This window comes from Microcaecilia unicolor, chromosome 7 (genome assembly GCF_901765095.1).
Source record: "Microcaecilia unicolor chromosome 7, aMicUni1.1, whole genome shotgun sequence".
NCBI lineage: Eukaryota > Metazoa > Chordata > Amphibia > Gymnophiona > Siphonopidae > Microcaecilia > Microcaecilia unicolor.
The window spans coordinates 100,329,146-100,352,528 of record NC_044037.1 but is presented as its reverse complement, the minus strand read 5'-3'; the positions used below and the strand labels follow the sequence as shown (position 1 = coordinate 100,352,528).

The 23,383-nt window shown below is 43.8% G+C and overlaps 1 protein-coding gene across 1 annotated transcript in view; it reads right to left on the bottom strand.

The window, feature by feature from the left end:
- Positions 1–12,320: 12,320 nt before the first annotated feature.
- The window catches only part of LOC115474154, a 112,240-nt gene continuing 101,177 nt past the window's right edge, over positions 12,321–23,383 (bottom strand). The window contains exons 10-14 of the mRNA XM_030209493.1: positions 17,650–17,747; positions 15,665–15,718; positions 15,411–15,482; positions 15,107–15,175; positions 12,321–13,162 (exon numbers count right to left, since the gene is read on the bottom strand). Of these exons, the coding sequence (XP_030065353.1) occupies positions 13,158–13,162; positions 15,107–15,175; positions 15,411–15,482; positions 15,665–15,718; positions 17,650–17,747 (298 nt within the window). The 3' untranslated portion in view covers positions 12,321–13,157. The remainder of the gene's footprint in view (positions 13,163–15,106; positions 15,176–15,410; positions 15,483–15,664; positions 15,719–17,649; positions 17,748–23,383) is intronic.

Below are 23,383 nucleotides of genomic sequence, written 5' to 3'. Positions count from 1 at the left end.
TTCAATATTTGAACCCAAAATTTCTCTACATATGCTTATCAATATTTACTTATAGATTTCTTCTCATTCTCTTAACAGGCTATCACAAATACCCTAGAACCGGAACAACCATCAGATAAGTTCATTCCTTGAATTATATCAATTTCCTTTTCAAAGTTTCTTTGTGTGTACTTTTATATCTCTGTAGAATTTACCACGTGACCACCCAATAATCAGGTGAGTATTTCAGTTTATTTTCATTTCATACTCACTTAGCTGTGGTCGAGCAAATTATTCTCCAGATGAAAGCTGAAGTGTAGAACTCTTTCTTGCGTGGGGGCCCAAAGAATGTCCAAGTAGCGTTCTTCCGGATCTTCTTCCTACACCTGACTTAATCAAATTAAAAACTGGAAAGAAAACCCTATCTTCCTGTCACTCATCAAATAACTCCTCTAGGTGACTTTTAATGGATATTAAAACACTGTGGACAACTGAGCTTATATACAAATTAAATTAATTAAAATGTCCCTGTCTTCCAGGCCTCTGCTTTATTACTGTTTCCCTTTGCTAAAGAAGGGCACATCCAATCATCCTCAAATCTAACCAGCAAACCTTTCAATATTCCCAACAGGCACTCCTCAACTCCTTCAGACTCCCACCAAAAGACCTATATTGACGCACAGTATGGCAGCCCATCTCACTTCCCAATACAGGGAATTCCTTTACATAAATTATGTTATCCAAAATTCACTCCCAATCATCCACATTAACCAAATCTATGTAAACAGACTTTGGAACTACCACCATTCACCAGTGTAACTAATTACAGTTAGCATGAGTCACAATTACTCTGCTCAACTTAAAAATGTTCCTTTAAGTACTTTCCAACTGCTCCTTCATACTCTCCACCTCAGACACTCTCTCAGCACATTCTTCCTCCTCAACTGCTTCCACCCTTCTCCTCAGCTGACCAGCAAGCCATTGCCAAAGCAACAGAGACACACCTTGCGCACCTGACAGCACCTGACCAATAGAAATGTCTCATTAGAACCCACATTTTCTTTTTAGATGCCTGGAATCTTGACTAAATCCAACTGACTCTCCATTTTTATTTACAGTTTTTCCATAATTGGAAAAAATGCTATTTTCTAAATTTTGCAGTGAATTCCCCTCCAAACTGTTCCAAAATCACCAAATCAATCACACTTTACAATGCCCACCACACCATGGTTTCACTTCTTGAATTTAATCATTTTTAGTGAACGCCCCACATTTTTCAACAATTAAACCCTTTTTAAAATCCCGAAAGAACTTAAAACACTTGTCAAAATTTTAATTAACCCTTTGAACACTTACTGCGTCCAAGGTTTGTTTTTAAAACTCTGACGGAGACCCAATTTAAGCCCCCCATGCAAAACTACTATTAAAAATCTTTTTTCAATTTTAACCCCCCCCCCCCAGCAAATATTAATTATCCTCAAAAACCCATAAAATTCAATTAACCCCTTAAAATCTGTAAATTTAAATCCTAAGATCCACAATTTAAAAATAAACTAAATAACATTTTGGGCCACCAGACTCCTCACCTGATGTCCTAGAGTCTCCTAACCTGGCGACCTCCGATGGTTCTGGTCCCGAGAGTCCCCAACAAAAATTGGGTCCAAAAATAAAAAGACCCTGAAAAGCACTAAAAGCCCTGGAACTCCAGCTGGGCAGCTTTAAAATCGAGCCCCAGGCTTCAGCGAGGCCCAACCGGAGCTCCAGGGATGGACTGAGCATGTGCGAACTTTGCACTCGCTCAGTCCCCCCCCCCCCCCTCCCGGCAGGCTAGGCTGCAAGCCAGCCATTTTCTGCCGGGTCCCAGCCTGAACACCGTCATTCGCATCCAGCGTGCCTTCGCGGCTGGACGTAGGGTTACCATGGCTCCAAAAAAAGAAGGACGGATTGAGCCAGCCAGGTTTTACTTTCATTGCTTTCAATGGAAGTAAAACCCGGCTGGCTCAATTACTTCCATTGAAAGCAATGGAAGTAAAACCCGGCTGGCTCAATCCGTCCTCCTTTTTCTGGAGCCATATGGTAACCCTAGCTGGACGTGTTTTGACGGTGCTCCTGCTCTGGAGCCCTCCGGAGCCCCCCTGGCCACCAATACCCACTGCAGCTGGCCCAAATTGGGCCAGAAGATGCCCGGAACGTCTGGGCAACAACGGGACGGCCCAGAACGGCCAAAACATCCATTGGGCCAGCAGCTCAGCAGCGCTGGGCACCAAAGCACCCCAGCCACCTAAGACCACCCGAAATGGCCCGACGTGGCCACACAAAGCCCCCAGGTATAATTTATTTTAACCCCTTAGGGTTACAATAACACATTTGGGAAGCTTGGCAGGTGCCCTTGGCCTGGATTGGCCACTGTCGTTGGCAGGATGCTGGGCTCGATGGACCCTTTGTCTTTTCCCAGTGTGGCATTACTTATGTACATTTCTCTGTTCTAAAGCTGCTCATATTGAGAGAGAAAAATGGAACCGGCACCGCCTCTTGTTGCCATGGATCCGGACGCTGAATATGAAGCCCAGAGCATTCTAGACTCCAGAAGACTACAGGGCAGGCCCCAGTACATCATTGCCTGGAAAGGTTACAAATCCGAAGAGAACCCTTGGGAATCAATGAGTCAAGTCCGCACCCCTTTTCTCCTCAGAAGGTTCCATTGCCTGTTCTCTCATAAACTAAAACCAGGACCCTGTCGGGCAGACCTTTGGGGACAAGGTACTGTCATGGCTTGGGCCATGCCCCTCATTCCAGCTTGCCTCAGCGACAGCTTACTTGTCTCCAGCCTTGCCTCAGCATACCTGTCTCCAGTCCAGCCTCAACGGACCTGTCTCCAGCCCTGCCTCTGCATTCCTGTTTCCTGTTCCACCTCCATGTCCTGGTCTGCCAGGTCTGCACTCTAGGGCTCTTTTCAGAGCCATTCACAGGTTCAGTTCCCATCGAGCCTGCCTCCTAGGGTTTCTCTCTGACTTCTAGCTTAACCTAGCGTCCACTGGTGTGTCTCGCCTGCTGCCAGTCAGGGCTGCTAGGCCTCCAGCTTGGGTTTCTGCATTTCCCAACTGTGGTCCAAGGGCTCACCAACCAAGAATTGTGACAGAAGGGAATTTCTTCAAGGAAACAATTGTAACAATCCTTTAGTTACTATAGTGCAAAAATATGAAAGTTTGCCTCTTTATCTTAGAAAATGTAGTTATTTTCTTTTTTGCAAAAAAATTAAAACACATTTGTTTACTAAGGGGCCCTTTTATGACGTTGCAGTAGGGCTGCTGCATGGGTAGTGCACGGCACAATAGCACTACTGCTGGCCGTGCTCTGTAGTAGTTCTGCTTTTGCCGCATGCTGTTTCTCATACTAGAAAATAATTTTAATTTTCTAGTGCGGGGGCGGGGAGTAGGTGTGCCTGGAAGTAATTGGGCAACACGGGCACATTGCCACGCACTGCCCAATTACCACATAAGTAATGCATGAGCCTTTACCGTCTGCTAAATAATGGCTGTAAGGCCTCAGGGGGTAATGGCCATGCGCTAATTTGGAAATTTGTGTGAGGCCATTAATGGCAGAAACAGAAATTCGGACATTTTAGAGCTACACTAAAAACTGGCCAGAGCAAATAGGAAGCCTATGTGCTAAATCTACTGTCACTTTTTAGCACAGCTTTTTAAAAGGACCCCTAAATATGGTATAGATTAACTTTTCTGATCATTATTTTGCCTGTTTTGTAATTCTCTTACTTATTGAGATTGCATCTTATTGTTATCCGCATTGAATCTTTTGTGGAAAATGCAGAATACAAGCAATGATATGTTATGGTACCCCATGAGTTTGGTTTCTGCATATCATTTTCATTTGGAAAATAAAGAAGGAAATAGCACAGATGGAGTTTTCACCATAGGACTGCAAGTATGCAGGGATATATCGTTTGTACTACAAGCTACCTGGCACTCTGTAATCATGACTTTTTTTTTAAATACTCTTTTCTTTCAGTGCTGATTAGGCATCTTATCCAAAGGTACAATAACAGTCCTTCCATCAGAAGAAGAAGGACTGATGAAGACATCTAATACTCTATGTTTCAGACCTGTTCATTGAATAAGAGGCTTATTTGCAGCTACTTCAGTTGGATGATTTCTAGCCACAGTTTTTCATAGCGATTGTTGCAAGATTGTGCACACAGCCTTTTTTAAGGTTGAGCTATTGCAATAAGGTATTGATTGACAGTACATTCTTCATATAAATATTGATAGAACCAGAGAATATATACATGGTGTAATAGAATCCTGACGCAGGCCAGTTAGGCCGAAACACAGCTGTGTCGAGTTATATCACCCTAATAAAATTTGAAGTTTAATTTTTTTTTGTGTCGTGTGTTTTTAATTTTTTTTTGTACTCCATTTGGTTTATTCACTTTTTGTTATTTTCAGTTTTTATTTATTTTTTTCTTTTTTTTTATGTCATCTTCGCTGTTTGTGGCTATCATTCTTTATGACCACCACCATGGAACATCCACAAAAAAGTGTCAACACCTGGAAACTCCAAAATGAAAGAGCATTTCATGAGGTCACAATTCATATACCTAAACATATAGTACACTCCTCCTATTCCAACATTCAAGGCCATTTTTATTACTCATTTCTGCCACTGTAATCCAAGAGTTTTAAGTACATAGATAATCTGACTGACCTGGATTCATGGCTGGAATATCATGAATCACTGATATTTTTCACTTGGGAATTGGGAAATTACTTTTTGAGCAATCACTGGATGCATTTTTCCCTTAAATGTCCTACACTCCCACCACATTACCAACTCTTGTAGAGTACAGAATTATGAAATAAAAACTCCTTCTCTACAATGTTGCAATAGACTGGATAGAATGTGATGGCATTACAAAATTAGTGATTTCTAGCTCCTTCAAACCTACTGCCAGTTCCTGTGGAGGAAAAGGGAAAAGAGTATTTCTTGTTGCACTGCAACAACTGCAGAAAAAATTTCTGAATAAAATACAGAGCAAAATAACTTTATAGTTGTATTGCAAAGCCTGCAAACAAATGTGATAGAAAAGTTATTTTCATTTCCAAAGATTTAGTGTAGAACCTTTTAAAAAAATGTTAGGATTATTTTCCCTTTTGCTTGTTATTTTCAAAATAATACAACATATGTTTTGGTAACTTCCACATCAGTCTTCGTTCCAAACTGGGGGACCCTTTTACCAAACCGGTAAAAGTGGCCTTAGCGCACCCTTATGTGGGTCTTTCCTGACAACCAGACAAGTCAAAGAAGGAAGGGGGGGGGGGGGGTAATTTTTAAATAGCCCATTTCTTTGGCTAAATAGCAAAGTATAGTACAGTCTTGATTATCTGATCTTTGCCAATCTGACCATCCAGTATATCTGACAGACTCCTGATGACATCATCGCATTGCCGTTAAGAAGGGCACAGGTTCTTTTCCTGTTTTCTGGCTTCACATGTTGCAAGGAAGCCATGTTTGATCTGAGACCATGCTTCTCTGCAAGGCAACCATGCTTTACAGCTGATACTCCTTCTTGCATCCCTCATCGCCATTAAGTAGTGTGCGGCTCAGGGGCGTAGCTACGGGTGGGCCTGGGTGGGCCTCGGCCCGTCCAGTCTTGGTTCAGGCCCACCCAGAAGCGCTACACCCAAACCAATTCCCTCCACCCTCGCATGTCCGGCGCCTCTCTCTCCCCTCCCACAGTTCCGGCACCGTTACCTACGTGTTTTCCTTATCCACCCGCCATCCTTGCCGCGGAACTTGCTCTCTATGATCGCCGCCCAGCAGGAACTTCAAACAGCGCATCAGCGCTGTGTCAGAGCCTTCCTCTCTGACGCATCTCACGCAACTTCCTGTTTACGCAGGCTGGGTGGGACGCGGCAGAGAGGAAGGCGCTGACACAGCGCTGACGCGCTGTTTGAAGTTCCTGCTGGGCGGCGATCATAGAGAGAGAGAAGTTCCACGGCAAGGATGGCGGGTGGGTAAGGAAAACACGGAGGTAGCGCCCTGGCGGTGCCGGAACTGTGGGAGGGGAGAGAGAGGCGCTGGACATGGGGGTTGGAGGGGAGGGAAGGGGCCCTGGACATGTATGCTTGTGGGTGGGAGGTTGGAGAGAAGGGAGAGATGTGCTGGGCATGTAAGGAGATGCTGGAGGGAAGGGATAGAGTTGCTGGATATGTAGGGGGAGAGAAGGGATAGAGGTGCTGGATATGTGGGTGGGAGGGAAGGGAGAGAGGTGCTGGATATGTGGGTGGGAGGGAAGGGAGAGAGGTGCTGGATATGTAGGAGGGAGAGAAGGGAGAGATGTGCTGGGTGAGGGTGTGGGAGGGAAGGGAGAGAGCTGCTGGATTTGTTGGGGAGGGCAGGTGGGAAGGGGGAGAGGTGCTGGGCATGCAAGGGAGGGTGCAGCAAAGGGAGAGAGGTGCTGGATATGCAGGGGAGGACTGGAGGGAAGAGGGAGAGATGTGGACCTGCAAGGGGGGCGAGAACGAAGGGAGAGATGTACTGGACCTATGAGAGGGGGAAGGGTTAGTGTTAGAGGAAAGGGAGAAGGATGTTGGATCAAGGAGATAAAGGAATGGGGGGGGGGGGGGGTCAAATGCTGAACCCACAGTGGAGAATGAACCAGATGCATAAGGGGGAGGGAAGAGAGAAGGAAAGTTGCTGGTTAGAGAGGAAAGGTGTGTGGGAGGGAGAAAGGGGACATAGAGAGGTACAAAGAAACAGAAGGGATGAGCATTGGATGGGAGCATGGGGACAGGGACACAGATGAGATGCTGTATTGGGATGACATATGGGCACATAGGGGCAATGCCTGACATGGGGGTGGGGAGGGAGATATGGGAATAGAGATACAATGGACATGGGGGGGTATGGGAATAGAGATATAATGGACACAGAGGGGAGATACCAGACAAGAGGGAGAATAGGAACACAGATGGGAGATGCTGGGCATGGGGTGCATGGGTGCACAAAGGAATGATGATGGATGCGGGGATATGAACACGGGAGATTCTGGATAAGGAAATATATGGACACAGAGATGGGAGATGGATGGTGGACATGGAGACAGAAGAAGTGTCAAATGGACAGGAAAGACACAGGGAAGCAGAAACCAGAGACAGGGACCAATATGATATGAAAAATAAAATGACCAGACAACAAAAAGGTACAAAAATTATTTTTATTTCTATTTTGTGATTAGATTATGTCAGAGTTGGCATATGTCAGACATGGCTGGGGCCCAGGGAAGAAATCTAGGAGAGGACCCCAAAGCCCATTACCAGGCTGCACCTTCTTCAGCTTCTGGCAGGCTTGGGGCTCTCTCTGGCCAGAAAGCCAAGCACAATTGCCCTATTTGCACCCCCCCCCCCCCCAAAAAAAAAAAAAAAAAAAAAAAAATCATCATCCCTGGCATGTGATACCTTTAAATTTTGCACAGGAGGAAATACCTTTCTTTTTTGTTTCTCTAGTGTTGTACTACATGCAAGGTCTGGTTTCTTGGGGTTTCAGTTTAATTTATATTTATAGAGTTTGTGGTCACTTATTCTGTATTTGGCTCTTGTGTTCTGTGTGCGTGGCCCCGAGGTATTCTGTCACCATGAAGTTTCTATGTAGCATTCTGTAGTAATTTGGCTTGTTCAGTTTTCTTGATAGATGTATCGATATTTTAGAGCCGCTTTTCATAGGTAGAGGATCCTTGTTTTGGAAGTTAGTGCTGGCATGGTAGATTTGCTCTAGATTCTGAGTGACTTTTTGTTTGTATATTTTTTAAAATTACTTTACAACATGTCTATTATTGAGATTACCAGAATTTCTTTGTATGGTGAGTTTTATGGGGAAATGTCCTTGCTGTGCTCTGCATCCATTATTGATGGAAGGCCAGGAGGTGCTCTGGATGCAGAATATGTTTGGCGTTCAGTGTTTAGCTTTCAATACCATATGTGTGTTGGAGGACCTTGGCTCAATGGGGGCTGAAGAAGAGTGCAGTTCCTTGTACTTCCTTTAGCTCTCAATTAATTGGCCACTGAAGCCTGCACTGCTACCCTCATTGAAGTAATGGGGAGTGAGGTAGAGGTGCAGCATGGGGTGGGGAAGGGGTAAAGCATGGGTGTATTAGGTGGCTGGGTTTTTTTTCTTTCAAAAAGTTGGCAACTCTAGTGCCCACCCATCCAACTTGTTGGCCCACCCAAAAATTGCCTTCTGGCTACGCCACTGGTGCGGCTTCTCTTCCAGTTTTCCAATACTGTACTGTATGTGCAGAGCTGGGACCTTGCTTTTTCAGTAAGGGAACCGCTTTTGATCTGAGACCATGCTTCTCTGCAAGGGAACCATAATTTTTGGACCTGGCACCCCGCTTTTTCATCGAGGGAACTGTTTTTTTTTTAATCTGAGATCATACTTTTCTGTACACCTCATTGAATTACATTGGTTGCCTGCTCAGGCGAGGATTAGGTTCAAATTCTTCTACTTTTTATACAAAATTCTGAGTGGTGAAAAGGTCATGTAGATTTTATCTCTAAAACTAGAGATAGAAGAATGTGACAAAATTTGCTTTTTGATTTTCTATCTGTTAAGGGAAAGGGAAATGGGACTTTATATACCGCCTTTCTGTGGTATTTTGCAACTACATTCAAAGCGGTTTATATATATACAGGTACTTATTTTGTACCTGGGGTAATGGAGGGTTAAGTAACTTGCCCACAGTCACAAGGAGCTGCAGTGGGAATTGAACCCAGTTCCCCAGGATCAAAGTCCGCTGCACTAACCACTAGGCTAAGGGTGTAAAGAGATTTACAGTAATTGATAGATTTTAGCAGTTCAAGCATTTAGGCTTTGCAGCGATTTTTATATTTGTTTTACTATACAGTCATCTTACTCTCAATTTAAGAAAAATGTGAAAACCCATCTTCTTAAGAGATTTGTTTAAAATTAGTCCGATGTCAGTTATTTGGGTTTGTTTGTTTTTCCATTTATTGTAAACTGCTAAGAACCTGGTGGTTTTAGCGGTATAGAAATATATTGTAATTGTAATAATAATTTTTGGACCTGGGACCCCGCTTTTGCAGAGCGGGAACCATTTTTGATCTGTGATGCTGCTTCTAACAATGCTGTTCGGAGTATTGGATGATGGTAAAGGAAATGCTAAAGAATGTGAACATTAAAGATGTTTTGAGCAGACACCTTGCTTTTCTTGCCAGGGAACTATTCTTGAACTGAGACTGTGCTTTTGCAGCAAGGGAACCATGGTAAGATTCTTGTGCACAATGAGGTCTATCAGTACTGTACGTACACCTATTCCTGTTTGTTTGTTTATTTACATTTACAGCACTTTCTTTATTCTTACTCTCATTCTTAGATCTGTTTTGCCTCTGAACTTGGGGTGTGGAGTGTTTCCAGTTTCCATTCTCCTATCTTGATGTCTGCTTCATACGGTTATTCACTGGAGGAAACAAAGCAGTGAGCTTGAGAAATGGGGCTCTGCTCAGTTCTGTATTTCTGTTCACATTGCCTGCTGTAGAAGACAACTCAAGTGAGGCTAAACATGCAGTAGATAAATATGGTTCCCTTGCTCGGTTCTGTATTTTTGTTCACACTACCTCTGTAGAATTGCTGTTTTGAATAGTATTGTATTGTGAAATACACTGCTCTATATATTTGTGCTCAAATTGCCTGCTGTACAAGAAGCACAAACTTGTCCTATACAATTTTTTTTCTTTTTTTGTTGCCGATTAGTGTTAATACACAATATGTTAAATACAGAAACCTGATGTCTGTTCTTCATGCATAAAGTATGTTTTCCATGTATTGTTTAAGGGGTTACCATTGTTTTACATATTATCTGACTTTTCACTTATATGACGGTGGCTCGATTCCATGTACGTTGGATAATCGAGACTGTACTGTATGTACAAAAGAAAAGTTAATATTTAAAAACGTGATGTCCTTCTATACATTTTTATTGGATTGTTCTGGGATGGATGATATTGGAATAATTATGATTGTTTTTAATTATAAAAATCTAAGGGGGACCTAAGGGAATGAAAGATAATTAATGGGGGGGGGGGGGGGGGGGGGGTTCCAAGGCTGAAAGTTTGCCTAGGGCACCTAATACCCTTGCACCAGCCCTGGATAATTTCCATTATCATTAGTAAAATATATAAAATAAAATAAAATTTAACTCTGGCAACATTCATGTAACCCCCAAGGAGCTGCCTCTGATGCAGATCAGGGTGTGCAAGGCTCTCCTGGGGGTCACTATGGTGATGGGAGCTAGCAGAGCTGCCTAAGGAGGGTGGGGATGGAGAAAACCCGGTCTGAGGGGGCAGGGTGAAAACAGAAATGAAACCACTGAGCACTGTTAGAGTGGGGTCTTTGGTTGCCCAGCCCCTGCCCTGAACACTTTGTGGGAGTCCCAAACCTGGAGAGGTGGATCTCTGTAGCAGCTTAACCTCTGCTCAAAAGCAAAGGCGATAAGAGTCAGTTTCCCTGAGCAGGAAACTGAGCATGAAAGAAAGGAATGCCTAGTGGGAAAAGCCACCTTAGGGGGGGGGGGAGTGGGTGTGGAGGAGCCCCACTCTTAGGGTGACCTTGCTCAACCTTAAGTGGAACCACTGGTCTGGGATGGGATGGACTTATGATGAAGCCTAACTGGATGATGTGACCATGCCTGTCTATGAACTGTAAATATTAGTTCCATTGGACTGTTTCATTAACTGTTTTTTTTTTTCGTATTTTTTCAGTTTTATCAGTAAAGAGTTTTGAAGTTCATCTGCCTTGACTGCTTGATTTATTTTCCTAAGCATGGGTTCCTGAGACAGGGTGGGATATCCTCCGACCTACTGGAGATTTCTCTTGTCCCGGCCTGTGACAGCTCATCAGACCTAAGTAGATTGTGAATCCTGGCATGGGTAACGAGCCTGAAGAGCTCAGCATCCTGAACTGTTTTGAGTGGGATCAGTGTTACATTCGGGTTATTAAAGTTAAAAAAAAAAAAATCAATGTATTACTAATTCTATTTCATGCTTACAGTTCATCTTTGAGTACAATACCCAAACTAGAGACAACCCAAGTCTTATGCATCTTCCAAAAGACTCCCATCCATCTTTCCACCAGTCTCCTCAGCACCTGCAACATGTCCTTGTATTGCTGAAGCTGGGAAACCTTGACATTAGCGTGATAGGAGTTGGAGAGATAACTGACAATGGAACTAAAGCAAAGGTAACATGTTCATGGGGGACAGTGAAAATGCTATGCTACTTGTTCCTGTTCCCCCTGCCTCTCCCAACTGCCTCCTCCTCCTCCTGCCCTCTAGCTTGTTTCACTTCTAACTAGGAGGAATACTAGGGAGGCAAAGGGAGTGAACTGAGAATACAGTGCAGTTTTTCCACTGACCCCTAAGGTGTTCATGATTGTTGCTCTTTGACTGCTGCCGCAGTGAAAGAGAAAGCAAGATTGGGAAGATGGAATGCTGAGATTTTATGAGAGCAAGAGAAGATGGGAACACTCATGAGTGATGAGAGATGGAGACAGAATGAGAACACATATTGAAAGCTGGCTGGTGGAGAAGAGAGCAAGAGAAAAGGGAGTGGAAGACAAGGAGGTGGAGTCAATAGGGGAAATTTAGGGCCAAGAGATAGTTGAGGGAGAACTAAAGAAAGGGAAATGGAGGGATGGGAAGTGGAGAGAGCCAGATAGAGGTCTGGTGAGTGAGTAAATATGGGTATAGTGGTTGGTGGGGAGAAAGAACTAAAAAAAGGCAATGGAGGAGGAAGAATCAGGGATACTCAGATGGGGAGCAAAAGATGGAGAGGGGGCAGTTTAGTGTCAAGGAGGAAGTAGAGGGATCAGAGGGGGGTCAACAGGGAGAACATAGGGAGGTGAAGGGATCAGAAATGGAAAGATGATGCATGAAAGATGGGGAAGATAAATGGGAGGGAAAAAGAGACATGACAGATAAGTAAAGTGTTGGTAAAAAAGGGACAGAAAAGCTGTGGGGACAAGCAGTTAGAGAAGCAAGATGGAGAGAAAATAGGTTAAATAAAGATGCCAGAGTCTTGTGAGGGAGTGTCAGAAGAAGAAAGGTGGAAAACAACAAGAAAAATAGAAAGAAGAACCAAGAAACAAAGTTGGAACACAGACAAGTGAATGCCAAGAAGAAACTGAGGGGAAAATATCTTAAACAACCTAAAGTAGGGAAAGCTAATTGATTCTTTTGTACAGTTTAGGTACTGGAATATCATTTCTTGAATCACAATCTTTTTTTTTTAATACCATTTATTTATAACTTTTCTATGTTCATTTAAACTGACAGTTAATTTTTTCTCAGGTCACATTGGTGTGGAAGATTTCAATGGATGTCAATGGCCAACATAGAAAGATCATGAAAGGGTCAGGGGAAGGATTCCAGCCAATGATACTGGAAGATTCTCAGGCAATGTCAGTCAATGTACAGACTATGCAAAATTGATAAAGTACCTTTCTGTGCAAAAGCTTGAAAAATAAAACAATAATAATTTTTCCCCAATAAATGTTCCTCCTGTAGGCTGAGAATAAAACACTTCAAGGGTCTGCAGGTCCAAGCCTCATAGGTGACCAAATCAATGCCTGTTCTTCTCCAACCGTTAGAGTGTCATGCCTCCTCTTCCTAAGACTCCTGCAGCAGCTGTAAAGTATTCTGTCCTCATCATACCTTGAATAATCTGTTCTGTGATCACATGGAAAGGCAAGGAGACAAGAGTGACAAATAGCCTGTGGTAACAGGACTTCAGTGCAGGAAGTGAGATTATGGATGAGCTTTATCTCTTATGAATGGACATGCAAATTATTTGCTTAATATCTGGAGTCATCATCCATGTATCAGCAAAGATTCCTGCTGCTGCTGCTGCGGCTGCAAGGACCTTACATACTACAAGAAGACGGAGCCTGTGGGTCAAGAGGACAGATACAGGAGTCCAAGACAATCTTTGTTCTCAAAATAATAATAATAATATTTAAAAAAATCTATGAAAAAAATCCATAAAAACATGATTCTCTCCTCTGTCCCTGAAACACGCTTGGGAGGAACTGTAGCACCAGAGGTCCCTATGCTACAGAACATTTGCTGTTGAAAGTGTGCTGGTCTGGGCTCAGTCTGAAAGGGAGAAAGAGAGAAAGTCAGACAGTGGGTCAGGAGCAAACGCTCCCTATGCCTCCCCTCCCCCGCCCCATCACAGATGAGTTTTCTTTTCCCAGTATAGTAAAAGGTCACAGGGTAATAAACTGACATTTGACTGCCTTAACCAACAAAGTTTACTCTTATCATGTATGTTAAGGCACTCTTGCACAAGCTAAAAACAGCACACTATGCAGAAAGGGCTTACTGAGCAGGGTGAAGTGGTCCTAGGAGAAATGTATGCAGGCTTATAAAGAAGCTGTGAGTTTGTATATGAAAATTAAGGATCATACAAATGAGAGGTTTGCACATTCTCACTAAATAGCATGATAGTAGTAGATTTTGCTGCCCTCCTGCCTGTGGAGACTTGTGAACATTCTGGGAGGGTAAATTAACATTCTAGAGGGGTGCAGGCAGGGCCGGCTTAACCATCGGACCAGGTGAGCCTCTACCTGGCTACTAAGGGTGCCAAAATATTCAGCCTCTGACCTCACCTGATCTACAGGTTAAGCCTTCCTCCCCCCCCCCCCCCCCCCCCCACTCCAGTCTCTCCCCTTCTCTCTTCCCTCTCTGCAGATCTGGTACTGTTCCCTCTCCTCTCTCATTCCCCCATCTTGTAAAGTTTATGTAGCAGCAGGAGCATGACAGGCTGCCTTTGGCCAGCCCACGAGAGGAAGAGATGCCAAACCTCACAGGAGGAGGGAGGGTGTGCCAGAAGCAATGCTATGTGGGTTAAGGGCACCACCAAAGGAAGTTGGCTCAGGGCGCCACTATCCCTTGAGCTGGCCCTGGATACAGGGAAGGGGTTCAGGGAAGTCTAGGGATAATTCTATAAAGGTTGCCTAAAGTTAGATGCTAAAATGCCAGGCGCTAAGAGCAAATTCTATATCGGCAATTATGTGAGCTGGCGTTGTGTCTGCACAGGCTTGCAGCGCATCTCCCCGCCCGGCTTGGTGTACATGGCATTCATGAAGACCGTGTACCACTCCTCCTTCTTGGCAGCTATGAACTTCAGGCAGAGCAGATGGAAAGCACAGGGAGAGGAGCCATGTTGACAGTGCCAGACTGCGGCATGGCTGCATGACAGATACTGCCATTTCCACTTCGCCTCCTGCCTGCTGATCTGCCAGGAGTGGGGGGCGAGGGATAAATTGCTAAACCTTTAATTAAAGCGGGGTCTCTAGAAAGTACCTTGCAGAAGATTGACCCAGTCAGCAGCTCTTGGTCCTCCTTCACTCCTCCCCTTCTGCGCATTCTGGGCACGCGCTTAAGAGCTGTGCTTGAGGCACAAATCTAGAGCACATGCACCACGTACAATCTTCCCTCTGAACTCTGTAATGCTCAGTGTTAACAATGCACCTAAATGTGCATGTCATTAGCATTGAGCAACTACTACTACTACTACTACTACTTAACATTTCTAATGCGCTACTAGGGTTACGCAGTGCTGTACAATTTAACATAGAGGGACAGTCCCTGCTCAAAGAGCTTACAATCTAAAAGACAAGTGAATAGTCATTAGAGCATTAGGGAGTTCCTTTGCCGCGCTATTTTTCTAGCATTGTTTAGTACAGCGCTAGAGTTTTGAGCATCTGTGCCTAAATGCTGCATTAACAGCTAATGCAGCTTCATAACTCACTCCCAGTAAACATTAAGACTTGAACCTTCTTTCCCCACGTTTAAAAAACAAGTCAAAACCTGGTTATTTCAGAACACCTTTTAGGATACTACTTGAATACTTTTACCACCATCCTGTGCCAGTTGCCTATCTGACCTGCTCTCTTCTTTTTCCTTCTATCTTTTCCCCTTTAACCCTCTACTGAAAAAATTCACAGTAAACTGCTTAGCAGGGCCTTTGAATGACTGGCAGTATATCAAACCTTTATAAATGAAAATAGACCCCTTAATTGGATAAAGTGTTACCTCGTGACCTCTTGGTAACATTCTCATAATCCGGAGTGTCTTCCTCACTGTCCTGATTGCTGCCCCCATCTGAATATAATAAAATCAAGCAAGAGTAGTTTATTTGGTTCCTTGATATAGCAGTCAACCAGGAACTCTTTCACAGATACAAGCTGGAGCTATAATAGAACAAGCAATCAGAAAACCCCTTAGAGATGCACACTGATGCAAGCAGAGGAGTGAAATGCTCTGAGATGGCTTTTGTGCCTAACCTCCCACACCTTGCCTGCTTCAATCCCAGCACCCTGAAAGAGCCATATCTCACCGTAACTGAGGTTATCGGAGCGCTGTCCCACCTGATGCTGCTCAGGGACATTTACATACTCCAGACTGTCACCTGCAGGGGTGAAAGACCGACCTTAGGTACATCTTTGAACAGAGAGAGAGTAAAAGACAGGGGTAGCTAGAGACAGACGCACACTATCTTCACTTACAATTCCATTGCAACCTTCACAACATGGTAAGAAAGACAAAGGGATGGATGGACAAAGATTCTGCGAATGGTCAAATTGTACCCACCCATAGAGTCTCTCTGCTGATCGAGGACATTCTCATATTCTTCTGTGTTGGTACCTACAAAATAACCAGCAGCTGGTGTCAGGATGCACAGCTTCTCATGGCTGCAAACAGTGATATTACCCATGCGTTATGACCTCAATGCTCATAAGCAAACACAGGCACTAGAGACAATTAGCGCCGGACTAGCGCCCGTATTAGTGAGTACAAAATGCTCAAAGGCTCTAGCGCAGCAAACAACTAGCATGTTCTGTGCCCCAATAGCCTTATAATAGTTTATAGTGTGACCCTAAAATGTGTTTAATGTCTTTACTGTTATTCACACTTCTAAGGATTTTTACTGCTGCATTGTGTGTAATGTAGTTTCACATGCAATGCAGTCACACCTGCTTGTTTGTATAAAGTCTGTTACTAGTGGTCTATTCTTCTGCAAAGACCTCCTCTCTTTCTCAGCCAAGCTTGGCTTTTTTGTCTACCTGCTATCATTTCTTGGTCATTCTTACTATCTCTATCCTGACAGGTCTGCTGGGTATGACCTTTTTCTCCAATTGGGGACTGCCCCCCTGGGACCACCCCTGATCCCTGATGGCAGGCTTTGTCCCTATTGGTCCCTTTACCTCCTCCTCCTCGGGATTGTGTGAACCCCTTCTTGATTTCCCCTTCTCCATGAGGCATTCTCCATCTTGCTTCAGACAGCACCTGTCCTGCTAGCCCTCCTTATAATGAACCCGTTTTTTTAGCTCGTTCATTCTTTCTCATATTGCATATTACAGCCACCCGGCTCTGAACTGCTCGCATCTGTTTAACTATTTTCCCACCTCTGCAATAAAGCTACTTCTCTTCAGATTTCTATCTCCAACCACTGATACAGCTCTCAGAATTACGGAGTCTCTTGCCTTGGGGCAATACTTCTGAACATCTGACTGTGAGTAAACTATATTTATTCAATAAAGGAAATTTCAGAAAAGAGGCTTCAGGTGTGTGCTGATGTGCTGAGGTTTTACTTCTAGGATATTAAGGCTTCACAGATATTAAGCTTTAAAAGGCCTAGATATAGCGTGCCAAAGATTAGTGCAAATAGCATACTAATGTAGTCAAATGGATGTTAATGAGGTCATTCCCTATTCCCTCCCAATACTCAGAGAACAGCCCACAAAACAAAGCCGCCCTTACCGCTGAAAAAAATAACTCCAGCTCACAGCAGGCGTTAGGGTGTTTGAAGAGAGGATTTCTCATGAGTCTTCCTTTAATATCTGCCATTTTTTCTTTACATTTTGAAGCAGAAGGAAACTCATGCAAGCCCCTAAGCACCAGTAGTGAGAAACAAATGTGCGCAAGTCAGGGTTGCCCCTGGATCCAGATTCACCCAACAGGGTTGATCCAGTATTGGGCTTACCCAAATGCATGCAGGGACTTGTAGCCTTGCTTTTTTTAGGGAATCCAATGGGGAAATCTGAATCACAAGTCCCTGCATGCAAAGGGGTAAGCCCCGGACTGGATCAATCCTGTTGGGTGAATCTGGATCTAGTTGGCAACCCTAGCACGAGTTTGATCAAACAAGGAAGTGAAAGCATACATTGGTACCTGTTTCCTGCATTTATATATAAGCCTTCCAAGTAAAAAAAAAAAAAAAAAAAAAAAAGATTGAAAGCTTATATTTAAAGGCGCAGAAAATAGACATCAATGTGTGCTTCATGTTCAGATTTGCCTGGCACACGTGCGTAGGAGCTGAGCTTACCGCAAAAGTCTTCTATGCATGCACCAAGCACATCCTGCTTCCTTGCTTTCACTTTAACACCGTGCATCTAATTTGCATACCATTTCCTTTGAGCATTGGTGAGCTAATTTTCTGCACTGTTGGTTTACAGCGTGAATTCTGAGCACTGGGACCCATATGCTGTAGGAGACAGAAATGCTTGTGTACTGAGCACAAACATTTTGCACAGATGTTAATGGAACAGTAACAGGAGCAACAATGTTGTACATACTGGAAAGCCTGTCACTGTGCGTCTCCCCTGCAGGTTCCGGCTCACGTACTGGCTCTGGGTCACTCACTGGAGTCTCCACAATATCTGGTAGGACATCTCTAAGACGGGAAGGAAAAAGCAGAAATCAGTGCCCAACCTGAATGCTTTCTGCTTCCATAGATCAAAGGTTAACTCCACTTCCAGATAATAATGTTGGTTCACGCTGAAGAGACTGCACACGCTGATCCAGATGACCTTACTAAGAGGCCAATATAATAAGCTGTGCATTAGAGCCAGCATAGGGTTTTCCAATGCACACTTTAAAAAACGTTTTTTGCACTCAATGCTATAATCTAATCATATGCAAATATTTTGCACACAAAAATGTATGCAAACAGGAGAGGATGCTGATCTAGTAGCAGCAGAATCAATATGTTACATAGCGTAGCCACAGGGGGCCTTGGGGGCCTGCCCCCCCCCCCCTTTGGGCTACGGCACTCTCTAAATCTGCAATTCCTGCTAAATGGCTGGTGGGGTTGCCGAAGCCCCACCAGCCAAAGAAATGTGTTGCTGTGCTGTTCCCCTCCTCCTTGCCCTGTTGCAGTACAGAATTCGGCAGCATGCCTCTAGTCATTGACGCCAGGACTCCCTGAGCATGTGCGAATTGAGCATAAGAACATAAGTGTTGCCATACTGGTACAGACCAAAGGTCCATCAAGCCCAGCATCCTGTTTCCAATAGTGGCCAATCCTGGTTACAAGTACCTGACAAGATCTCGAAACAGCACAATACAGTGGATTTTCCCCCAAGTTCATCTTAATAATGGCTTATAGACTTTTCTTTTAGGAAGTTATCCAAACCTTTTTTAAACCCCGTTAAACTAACTGCTTTTACCACATTCTCTGGCAACGAATTTCAGAGTTTAATTACACATTGAGTGAAGAAATATTTTTTCTGATTTGTTTTAAATTTACGACTTTGTAGCTTCATTGCATGCCCCCTAGTCCTAGTATCTTTGGAAAGAGTAAACAAGCATGTGCACGGAGTTCTGTCAGCTTCTGGAACCATGACACTGACTTCTTCTGTACTGCAGCAGCGCAAGGATTTGGGGAGCAGCTCAGCAATGAATTTCTTTGGCTGGCAGGGCTTTGACGTCTCCTCTAGCAAAGGTATTTTATTTTTACGTGCCGGGGGGGGGGGGGGGGGATGTGCTGTCCCCCCAGTCCACCTCTAGGCCCCCTCAAAATCGTAGGGCTGGCTACACCCCTGTAATACAGAATTGTATCAACATCTGAGGTTGCATGCGCAAACATTATGGGGAAAATTCTATGCATGGTGATTAAAAATGGGTGCTGAAAAAAATAGGCAGTAAGTGCTATTCTATATTTGGTTGCACACTTTTTATAGAACAGCGTGCAGTATCAATTCCCATGCCTAAATGTAGGCCCCAAACATACGCCTGCTGAAACCTGGTGTAAATGCTGGCGCCCAAGTTAGTCACGCTGAGGCAGAATTCTATAACTTTGCACATAAGGAACGCCCATTGCCATGCCCCCTTTTGAGCTGTGCGCTAGTAAAGTTAGGCACCGTGCCTTATAGAATAGTGTACAGTCAGATGCCTGTGCAAATTGTTAGCACCCAATTATTGAGGGTTAAGAGCTTGTTAACCAATTAATTTGCATACACATCTCGGCAGTACGCCCAAATTTGGGCTCCATATATAGACTATGGGAATGGAGGAGTAGCATAGTGGTTAGTGCAGCAACTGGGTTCAATTCCCATAGCAGCTCCTTGTGATTCTGGTAAATCTCACTTATCTGCACCCTTCTCCTCCACCTCTAACTCCAGACTCCGTTCCTTTTATCTTGCTGCACCATATGCCTGGAATAGACTTCCTGAGCCGGTATGTCAAGCTCCATCTCTGGCCATCTTCAATATAAGCTAAAAGCCCACCTTTTTGATGCTGCTTTTAACTCCTAACCCTTATTCACTTGTTCAGAACCCTTATTTCATCATCCTCACTTTAATATTCCCTTATCTCTTGTTTGTCCTGTTTGTCTGTCCTAATTAGATTGTAAGCTATGTCGAGCAGGGACTGTCTCTTCATGTTCAGGTGTACAGCGCTGCGTACGTCTAGTAGCACTATAGAAATGATGAGTAGTAGTAGTAGTAAGTCACTTAACCCTCCATTGCCCCAGGTATAAAGTAAGTAGGGCAAGCTCAGTTGGAAGCATAGGCGCCCCGTATAAGAGGCTTGGGGAGGCTAAGCCTCCCCAGCCCAATCGTGGACTTCCTTTGGCTGCTGCCTTCACAAACGCAGCGGCAGCACTTTCGCCAGATAGCTCTTCCTCCGCCTCCTTCCTTCCCACTCTCGCGAGTCGCTGGCTTCCCGATCGGCAGCCCGCCCTCCTCCTCCCTTACACCTCCCTCCATGCGCGTGCGCTTTAACCTTTTACTTCCCAGTGACGTCAATCAAGAAAAAGGCACTACAGTCTCGCCTCCGGCTCCAGCTTCTCCCTTCACACAGTGTCCCGCCTTCTCCGATGATGCATTTCCTGTTTCAGCGAGGGCGGGACACTGTGTGAAGGGAGAAGCTGGAGGCGAGCCTGTAATGCCTTTTTCTTGATTGATGTCGCTGGTTTGTGGCTGTTGCCTTCACTACCTTCTCTTCTGCTGATACTGACAGTCTTCTGCTGGCTTCCACCTCAACCACACAGCTACAGAGCAACCCCCAAAGCCAGTTGTGCTCCCAGGGTTCTCTCTCTTGCTAGCCATCCTTCAAAAACATTGCAGCCATCAGAAGGACAGTAACTTTTTTTCCCTCTTTTTTTTTTTAAACCTCAGATTACACAGGGATGAAAAGAAAGAGGCAGAGGGCTATTAAGGGGGTAAGAGAAGTTATTGATGGAGGTGTGAGAGGTTAGAAATGGGGAAGTAAAAGTGGGGTAGGAGTGTAGATAAGGGGTGTGATGTAAGTCAGGAACTGAAGGTGGAGAGAGGATGAGTGATGAGGAAGAAACTGGTTGGTGAAGGGATGAGAGGCAGATGAATGTAGATGAGTCTAGGAAGAGGATGATCACAAAGTGGAAATGGGCAACTAAAAAGTAGCTGAAAGACAAGGGAATAGGAGGCTGACAAAGAATGAGAGACATGAAAATGGGAGGACTAGAGAGGTAAGTGGAGGGAGACTGAGGACTGGAGGAGAGATAAAAACATAGATGAGAAACAAAGATCAGTGTCAGAGACAGATATAGGAGAGGAGAGAAAGGAAAAGAAAGGAGTTGGGCGTCATGAAGAAACAAAATGGAAATAAGATCTTGAAAAAGGACATGGTGAGAGAAAAAATATCAAAAGGAAAGAAGACACTGCATAAAACAAAAGACACTAAGAGAAAAACTAAATGCTCAGACAGCAAAGGTAGAAAACATTTTTTATTCAGAATTTATTATTTGGAATATGTCAGCTTTTGGAAATGTGCATCTGTGATATTTTGCATGTAAGTTTCAATTTTTCTAGTATTGCTGCATGCTGAGTCCGACTTCTTGAGGTAACTTTCCAGTTCAGTATTTTGCCTTCCTATCTGTTGTGTCGTGTATTTCATGTGTGATCAAGGTGCAGTATTCTGCTAGCGAGTAGTATTTGCAGCTCTTTTTGTTTTTTTTTTGTTTCAGTAGATTGTTTCACTAGGTGTTTTAGAGCCCGGTGTAATTACAGTGCTGCCTTTCCACGCATAAGGTTGTAGCTCGTCCTGTCCTTGGAATTAGTGCTGTTATGGTTTGGTAAGGTTATGAGTGTGTTTTTGCACAAGTTTGTGTATAGTGTTTTGCGGTGGAGAGATTGTGTATTGGCCTGTGTGGTGCCACTGAGGTGGCACCAAAACATCAGAAAGGGTTTTAGAGCCTAAATCATGACACACTTACCTCTTGAAGGATCTACATATGGTCGTTAATAAAAGGAGCTCATTGTGAACACTATCCACCCTAAAAGGATGTTCAATGGCTCTACATGAGAATTGTGATATCATGATCCTTTGTTTCATATTGTTGACGGTCTGCATTTTCCGTATGGGTGGTGTATTGGGGTCTGCCCAGTGTAATATTTATGGTACAGTAAGGTTCTGAGTGTGTTTTTGCACAATGTTGTGCATAGTGTTTTGCAGTCGAGCAATTGTGGTTAGTATATGCTTTGAGCAACCACTTTATTCTTTGACATATGATACATATCTAATATTTAAATTTAATAAAAGGTATTAATTGTGACTATTATTTTTACTTATTTTTTTCTGTGTGTTGTCAGACAATTATGGAAGTAAGCTCCGCCCCCTGGCCCACCCCTAACCCCACCCCCTTTAGCCTCCCCAAACAGTTGGGCCACCGACCGCCTATGGTTGGAAGTGAGTCTTGCCTTGGCTACCTCACCCAGTAGTTTTGGGCCAGCATTTCCCAAATTTCTGTGCCATCTGGGCTCAGGTGTTTTAAAGGATACTTGGGCTGTCAGATACTGCCTCTGGTTACCATGTACGCATGCCAGAGGCACAGTTCACTCATAATTCAATTGCAGATGGTTGAGTATCTCTCTCTGAACAAGGGTCTTAACACTGCCGCTAGTATTTGGTATGGATGTCCTTCTAGCTCAATGTGTAATAGACAATTTATTACTTCCTGGACGGAAAGCTTCTACAAAATTGTAGTCTTGTTTGTGGCTACCAAACTCATATTGTTGGTGGGGGTGCAATTCTGAAGGCTTAGACCATGCAGTTCCAGTGCTGGTAATGTTTAATATAAAATTACCATAACCTACAGACGGTGAAGTATGGAGACATTTTTTTCTTCTGTGGATTACAAACAAACAAACAAGGCCATTTGGTGCCCCGCACAAGCAAACAAGTAAGCACCCCACTTCCTCCCCTCTTCTGGCCAGGTAATTGAAAGACAAGGAGTCATGCAATTCACTGTTTTCGATGGGTGTGTTCAAAGAGGCCATTTGGAGACTACTTGGATACAGCAGGTTTCCATCTGTTGAGAACTAATTACAATTTGAAGGGGGCAAGGAGATGGACATGGAGGAAGAGACATGATTCTTGTAGGCTAAAGGCAAGGGATGAAAATACATATTGTGAGGGTGGGGACGCTATGAGAACTGGATCCTGACCCTTTAAAGTGAGATAAGGATTCTTTTACTGAGGATTTGTTTAATTAACAAAAGGACTGAAATGTATCTTTTAAAGAAATGTAATATTTTTTATGTACCTTTTGGCAATTGTAACAAACAAATGACATATCCTATAAGATGTATTCCTGGAAAAAAACCAGTTCTTCGTACTTTGGGCTGAGAAACTCTATATAAATGCGTGGTCTGAAAGTCAGGGGGGAATGCTGACAGTCTTCCTCAGTTTGTCTCAGCATACTAAGGAATAGGCGTTCATTTCCATGGTAAATCTCTTTTGTTTATGTTCTCTTATTACCTTGCTTTTTATTTGCTGCTACTAATTTCTTATTTTTCATGTTCTTGGGTAAGAATAAACTTTATTAACGTGAGAAGCTTCTTTTGTTTATAATTGTTTTTGGTACTTATCAGGCTGGTGGATCAGTTGGGGAATTTGTCTAGGTGAGGTGTTAAATTTTTGGTTCTAAGGTCCAGCACCAACAGGCCCAAACAATATCCATAGCATCTTCAGTTAGATCCTGGCAGTCCCTAGCTATATGACCTCTTCCTTCACACCTGAAACAGGTGGGGGAGTATGGATCCCCTGACA